The sequence below is a fragment of the Kryptolebias marmoratus genome, linkage group LG4, assembly GCF_001649575.2.
Source record: "Kryptolebias marmoratus isolate JLee-2015 linkage group LG4, ASM164957v2, whole genome shotgun sequence".
Lineage (NCBI taxonomy): Eukaryota > Metazoa > Chordata > Actinopteri > Cyprinodontiformes > Rivulidae > Kryptolebias > Kryptolebias marmoratus.
In genome coordinates this window covers 9,431,126-9,438,948 of record NC_051433.1, presented here as the reverse complement: position 1 = coordinate 9,438,948, position 7,823 = coordinate 9,431,126, and the positions used below count along the sequence as shown (strand labels likewise).

General features: G+C 37.5%; 1 protein-coding gene across 1 annotated transcript in view; it reads right to left on the bottom strand.

The window, feature by feature from the left end:
* Positions 1-2,234: 2,234 nt before the first annotated feature.
* Positions 2,235-7,823, bottom strand: part of nckap1l (NCK associated protein 1 like) — a 23,387-nt gene continuing 17,798 nt past the window's right edge. The window contains exons 25-31 of the mRNA XM_017408599.3: positions 7,090-7,172; positions 5,667-5,747; positions 4,713-4,806; positions 4,478-4,594; positions 3,750-3,859; positions 3,241-3,330; positions 2,235-2,591 (exon numbers count right to left, since the gene is read on the bottom strand). Of these exons, the coding sequence (XP_017264088.1) occupies positions 2,475-2,591; positions 3,241-3,330; positions 3,750-3,859; positions 4,478-4,594; positions 4,713-4,806; positions 5,667-5,747; positions 7,090-7,172 (692 nt within the window). The 3' untranslated portion in view covers positions 2,235-2,474. The remainder of the gene's footprint in view (positions 2,592-3,240; positions 3,331-3,749; positions 3,860-4,477; positions 4,595-4,712; positions 4,807-5,666; positions 5,748-7,089; positions 7,173-7,823) is intronic.

The following is a 7,823-nucleotide window of genomic DNA, read 5'->3' as shown; positions in this document are numbered from 1 at the left end:
TTGCTGCCCCAGGTCAGGTGCATGTGTGTGTGTGTTAGTGTCAATTGGTGTTGGAGAGAAAACCAAACTGAGTTTATGCCTTTGTGTTTTCATGTATGTTTAACACGTGATTTATGTGTGCATGTTGATGTTGTTTATGTTTTTAAAGTGTTTTTGACACACAGTTCTCCTCTGTGTATTTTAGAGCGTGTATGCTTTGTGTGTGTGTGAAGGTGTGCTGCTGGTGTGTGTGTGTGTGATGCTTAGTGCATAACAACTCAACAGAAGAGGCACTGTGTCACCAACACCATCAGCAGAGAGTCTGTATACAGGGACCAGAGTTTCCATCATTAACTGTCCCTCAGGGTCTCAGAGCACGATGAGGAGTGAAGCTGAGTTCAACTGCATGCAGAGCTTAAGCATGCAGAAAAGGTACCAAAATATTCTCTCTGCATCTGTCTAATAATTCCATTAGAAAAAGAAGTAAAAGTCTCAACATTTCAACATTTTGTTTGTGGATCAATTATCAGGAGCTGTTTCAGTTGGTCACAGCTAGATTCAGAAACATTATTAGCAAAGAATGGGGTCAGCTGACCTCCTTCAGATTGCCCGAGGTTGAATTTTTTTTTTTTCTAGCCTTTTTTTTAATATTTGGACAAAAGGACCATATTGCAAGCGGATCAGGATTTATTGATCTTAAACTGAAAAAGACTGATTTATGGATTATAAAACAGTTTTCATACCATGGCTTAGCCATCACAGACTTCTGGCATATAAACGATTTTACATGGTGTTTTTATGCTCAGCACAAAATCTTGGTAAAAAATGAATGCAGCTCTTGATTAAAATAAATGCTGTGTTAATGTACGAGCGTATTAAAACAATTAAAGATAAAGGTGATCCAACAAATTGCTTTAAAGTGGCTTTTTTTTCCCAGTATGTGTTAACAAAAGCTAAGCCAATTTACTGTAAGTGCTAAATATAATTTGGCACATAAGTAGTCAAATGAATCTTACTGTCTTTACTCAAATGTAGAACTACATTTACATAATTTATACTCGTTATAATATACTTAAAGAACAATTATTGTTCTTTTGCCACTAATAAATTTGAATTAAACAATTGTTACATATAAGCAGCTTACTGGATAAATTACTGTTTTACTCACACAACAAACTAACAATAAGAGCACAGCAACCCTTTAAACAAGAAAGGGAAAAATTCCCTCAAATCCTCAAAAGAATAAGAACTGAAAAAAGGGCATTAAGGGTCTCATAAAGAGGCAGCTTACAGGGCTTTCAAGTGTTTGATGGCAGGAATGATGAAACGAAAATGAGCGAACCTCCCTGCTGACATGAGACCACTCCCTGGGTACAAAAACAAGGAGATATGCAAACATGAAAGATGGGTCTGCGTGTGTTTTGATGGGAAATCACTTTCAAATGTTTCACAAGGTCTTGTTTTACAGTGTGCTCAGTTACTTTAACCCTTTTTATCTATACCACAAACATTTGCTCAGTGCTGTGGCAACTCTGCTTGCAGTTTTGAATTGTTCTTTTGTGGCGTGCTGTTTACTCTCGTTTGTTTTTTTCATGGAAGCTCGTCTGCCCTCATGTAAATGTTCCCTGTAGTGGGAATTCAACCTCTTGAGCCTTCAAGTGGAGGCTCAAGCTGAGATACAGAAACATGGAGCTTGTACATACACACAGGCTCTGCATAGATGGATGGATGCATCTCCAGTGTGGCAACTGAGCGCAGACTCAGCAGCTGCAGCACTGGTTGAATGAGACAGCAGAGAAAGAGAGAAAAATGAAGAGACAGTGCTGGTTGCAAAAGATAATCGCAAAAAGGGTTGTCTAAAATTAGCTACAAGCACTTTTGCTTCTGCAGAACTGGAGTGCTTCATCTAAATTGTTCATGAAATATGAAGATGACAAGACTTACTTTCCTGCAGAGAGGAGGGAAAGGAGGATAGTGAGGGTGGAGGACAAATATGAGAAAGATAAGAAAGACATGTTGAATTTAAACCAAAAAGAAACAAAGTATATTGTTATTTTTGTTATTATTTAGTTTCTAGGATATATATATATATATATTGTTACACAACAGCTACATCAAAATGCTTTAGTGCTGGATAATCTTTGATAGTAAAACCATTTTTAAAAGTATGTTTCCTTTATCGGCTCCCCTGGTAGGTGCTTATATTGCTATATTGCATATTGCTTGTAATACAAAATGAGACAATTTATCTTTGCTGCTGATCTGAATAATTTTAATGATGTTAGTAACACTACAGCTGATGAAAATCTATCGTAAGTAAAACATTTTTTCTCCCGGGAATTCACACATCAAATTATCCAAGTCCGTTATCAGCCTGAGTGGAGACCGGTGTAAATACAAAGATGAATGGAACTTAAAACAAAGCACATGCAATAAAAACTATTTTTGCTCAATGATATACAGTATCTAAAACATTTAAAAAAAAAAAGAAGTCTTCAGCCCACAGTGACAACAAAGGCCTTGTACACCTCCCTGTAGGCGTTTCGGAGAAGAACATACGGGAAGCAGCTCTCCAGCATGTCTTGACTCAGGAATGGAGACTCCTCCACAATCTAAATAAATCGATGTCAAAAGACCAGGGGTTAACTTATTTGTTTACTACTGGTCTCAGATTTTATTAACAGATTAAAAGCTGTAAAAAAACAATGTTTTTGTGCACCTATGAAGCAGAAATTTAAAGCAAAATACTGTATTTTAAAGTTTATTTCTTTAAATAAAAACATGCAAGAAATGTCAATTTGGTCTGGGTTTTTTCTGGGGTTTTTGTTGTTTGTTTTTTTACCTCACTGGGACAGTGCACAATGAAATAACTTGAAATTTGTTTCATTTAAGCAAAGCAATTTGCCCTTCAATGAGGCTCACTGATGAAATTTTAATGCACTAACACAGAGGAATAAATACTTCTTTATAACTGTGGAAAAATAACTTTAACATTAAATCTATGGATTCTAGCTACATAAATAAATACATCTTATAACTCTCATACAAAAAATACATTTAGAGTAAAACGTCTGAACCACTTTTATGTATTTATAATTATATTAATAGAATACATTCATTAATTTCCCACATGAGTTTACTGTTAAACTGTTAAATATGATATGAGTGCTTTTGTTGGGTTATTAAGGTGCCAGCATTTTCCACAAGTCAAACCAATAACCCACACAAAGTAAATTGTTTTGATTATACTAGAAAGCGTACCATGTGTAGGAGCAGGTAGATGGCCTCTCGGTTTTTGACCTCCACTCTTTCCACACTTTGGCCCAGCTGAAGCAGGGCGGAGGAGGCCAGCTGTGGAATGATACGCAGTTAAAAACGAGACAAATCAAACTAGAGGAATGCTTTCATGATGCTGGTTGTGACCTCAGCTGGGCCAAAAGGTTGGCAGTGTCCTGAGAAAGTTCCTTAACAGAAACATGGTCAGACATGTGTGCCCAGGCAACCGTTTGTCACGTTTGAAATGTAAGGGTTTATTTGAATTTCTGTGGATCTGCATCAAAGCGGTTGCCTGTGAAATTAATTCAGATGTTTGTTCTCCACAAGCAATGACTTGGTGTTTACTGTTTGAGTCATTTTCTCCTCTTAAACGTCTTTTACCTGGTTCCGTTTAGGACTAAGACTGTTTAAAATTTTATTTAAAAAAAAAGGTTTTGGGTTTTAAGCATTTGTTTACAAGAGAAAGCTTCTGTAAGAAAGAATTTGCTACTCACCAGGAGAAACTCCTTAAGCTGCTGCTCTATGTTCTGGTTCTGAATGGTGAACATGGCAGCAGCCAGCTGGTTGATGGCTGCAGCTAAACAGTGGATGTTGTTGTTGTGGCCTGAAAATAAATATAATTTCTTTTTTAAATCACTGAAAATTACTGTGGAAAGCATGCCCTGTGTTTAAACAGCAGAGAGGATGTTTTTGTGGCCAGGGCAATTGCAGAAATTTACTTAATGATGTGTAACACTTAAGAGGAAGCATGCTGGGCATATTTCCTCAGGCTCACAGGGTTAATTGGTTTCAAATACGTCAATGGAAAATAAAGGCAAAGAAAATAATCTGAGACAAACGCCACTTTATGCTCCGATAGAAATCTTGGCTATTTGCTTCTCTTAATGTTTCAGTCTAGGCTCAAAGCCAAGCAGTTAGGGTCAACAGGGCCACATGCCAAAAGTAACTGTATTGATGCACGTCAGCTGGAGTTATCTATAAACAAAAGTCTCGCAACTAAAACGTGTTTCTTATTAGACAACATGCTTTATTTTCAGACCATGTCAGACTGGAAAGTATGATGCGAGTGTTTCAGGGCGGAGTGCCTTTTTATATACACTATCAGCAGCTGGTAAATAATGGATGGAGGAACAACTGATTAGAGTTTAGTTGGGAGCTGTCTGGAGAATAATTATTGTCAAGCGGAGTCTGTAGCAGCTGAAATGAGCGACTGATTATGCACCTCCATGCTCTCGGCTGTAGATGGAGTTTGGATCCAGAGTCAGGGACGGCAGGGACACAGCGATGTAGACGAGCAGCAAACGAGAGAGCTTGAACTCCTCTTCAACTGATGTGTTATCTGTAAGTTATTCATAGCATAATAAATGTCAAAGAACATTTTATCTTTAATACTCCATGTCTGTACTTTCAGCATTGTATGCTTGGATTTGAAGAGCCACAAACAGTTAAAGTGGTACCTGTCTTCATGTTGCCAATAGCTGCTACAAGGTCGGGATCAATATCACATTTTAGCCCTGCTGCAGAAGCCAGTTCAAAAATGCTCAAGGTCACCTGCAAGATCATAAATAATTAAGAATATTTGGGCTACAATATGAGCTTCAGAGCTTTAGTAAAAAAAAAAAAAAATAGTAAAATGTTCACAGGAAGTATTTTATACTCATTTATAGCACAAATTGGTCTCTGATTAGACTGATAAACCTATTTACTTACTATTTTTTATTCTGACCCACCATATCACCTTATCATAGCAGGTGGAATGCATATTTATCGTTTTCTGTCTTATGGCAGGAAAAAATTTAAATATTAGGTGTGAAAAGAGTTCCACGAAATCGGTGAGGGGTCTTTGTCTCAAAGCAGAACTTTTGATCTTGCCCCTTTTCTGGTTGCATTCATGGTTGGCTTGTCTGAGCAGACTGTGGCTCATTGATGTGGTTCAAAGAGCAAAAGCTGCAGCCGCAATCAGTCTCTCTCTCTCACGGAGGCATGAGAGGGCTGCTGACGTATTTGGGGTTATCCTGGCCAGGACTGTGGCACGGCTGTCATGCCTCACTCAGAGGCCAGACGTAAGTAAGGGGAGGGAGAGTTCATGAGTCACGGTCACACAGATTGCTCCGGAGGGAGATTAGGAATTCAGTTTGGTGGGTACTGAGGACCTTCAAAATCTTGTTTCTCCTAAAATTCTCAAACTCTGATTTTCTGATTCACCATGTATCTTGCAGTATTTTGCATCATGCCCACGTGTTATTTTCTGCACCCCCAGCTTCGAATGACAAAAAAATTACCTCCTCAACAAGATGTCTCCAAAGTAAATGTACTGCACACTTGGATCAGTGCACTTTTATTCTTCAGTAGAATATCAACATACAGTGACCTAGCTGAAGTGCGGTTCTCTGTATAAAAGCTGTGTTTACCTGGATGTCAGCTTCAGGAGTGATGAAGTCTCTCAGGCTCTCAATGGGCCCCATCAGGAAGGGACAATGTTTCTGCAGTATCTGGATTATTGAATCACCCATAAAAAGAGATTACATTTATGTCTATTACGTCGAATTTAAGTGAGGAATTGAGCACAACAAAACTTGCCGTTTACCTTTAATATTTAACATCTTTCTTATTTATTTCAGTTAAACAAAGTGCATGCATCAGTGCTATAGATACTTTGGTAAACTGACATATAAACATAAAAACCAGAGACTGTGAAACTGAAACATAACTCTGACATTGTGTGAACACTACAAACCTATTAAGAAGGTGGTTTGAAATAATTTCTTTGTTAATAATAAAGAAAAAAAAAACACTGTGTCAAATTTCTGCATCAGTTTATGTGGGTTCATTGCATTTTTATTTGCGATTTATGAAAAACACTTATAATGAACTACACTTTTTCTGATTTAGGTTTGCAAGATAATGGAGCCCATTCCAAATGTTACTGAGCAAAAACTATTATGGTACTGGACCTCACCTCGGAGAGATCCAACAGTCCATCACAAGACCAGAACAGAGTCTTATGAGACAACCACACATGCTCACATTCACTCCTAAAATCACATTTGAACCCTAATTAACCTCGGAAGGCAGATTATCTTCATAATACCACTGAAGGCATGAGGAGAAAATGCAAACTGCACACAGAAAGATATGCACAGTCAAGGTTTAAACTGAGAACCTCTCTGCTGTGAAGAATAATGTTACTTTTGATTATTACTGCACTCTATTGATGTTTATATGTTTGCTGAGGTTTTTTAAGTTGTGCTATTTGGAATACTTGATGTCTTTCAAAGGGATTAGGGTTCATGACATAATAAAACTATTTTCTTTTAATTATTTAAGGAGCTGTCTCTTTGTTTTATGATATCCACAGAGCACAGCCCCCTGATGGGACGCCTGAATAATTGATTTTAAGCTGAGTTTCTCAGAGCTTTTGTTTATTTAAATGCAAAGCTGTTTTTTTTTTTTCAAATATTTTAGCATTGTGTTATTGTAAATCTCCTTGTTAAACCATACTTGTGGTTCCTGTTAACATAAAAAATAAATGCATCTTAGTTCATTAATAAACACCTGGGCGTCTTTGTCAGAAAAGGCCCAGGGCTAGGGTTAGGGTCTCCTCATGGAGAACAAAGAAACCTTTTTTGATTCTTTTAGAGAAAATAATTCTATTTTTCACAGATCTTCACCTCAATCCTGCTATTAGTTGCTCTTTTAGGCTTAAATCAACTTATATAACAAAATATTATGTGTTTTTATACCCTCATAACAAATCTGCATATCTTTCAAACCTGCACCATATTATAAGCAGTTTCATTTAATGAGTTATTCTATAATCCTGTTGGATCTTACGTCTTTCAGACAGTTCTGCACCATCGATCGGAAGGACAGGATCACCCCGATGATGGTCATCCTCTTCAGGGCATTCTCTCCACCTGGAGGTGCACATTAAACCGATCACAGTTTCTGAACAATACTTCAGCAGAGGAAAGACTCCAAGGCAGAGTCGCTTCATAAAATGCAAGAGAGACACTGGATGTCAAACTACTGTTGTGACAGAGCAGCTTCAGTCATTGTCAAAGTCTTGGACAACTCACATAAATATTTAAATTTCCAATTAGACTATCAACAGACTGTAAAGTATCAGTATTAAGATAAATACAAAATGTATCCGAGAAAACTGTTTTTGTTCATTGTTGCAGTTGAATAGGTGTGAATGCTGAGTCACTCAGTTTGAGCTATGATGTATTTACATAATGGGTAGTATGATTTTTGATGATTGTAACTTTTATGGTTTTCAAAAAAAAATAACTTTATTTACTAATATTTTATCAACAGAAATGCAATGATATCTTTTCAATTCCTTCAAAAACATTCTCGTCTTTGAAAATCGCTTTGGCATACTTCCTTTATTTTTGTCTTCTAATAACTTTTGGCCCTGGGCTAGGGTTAGGGTCTCCTCAGGGTTGAAGGGGTTAGGGCCTTTTGGCCTTGGGCTAGGGTTAGGATCTCCTCAGGGTTGAAGGGGTTAGGGCCTTTTGGGCCTGGGCTATGGTTAGGGCCTCCTCAGGGCTGAAGGGGTTAGG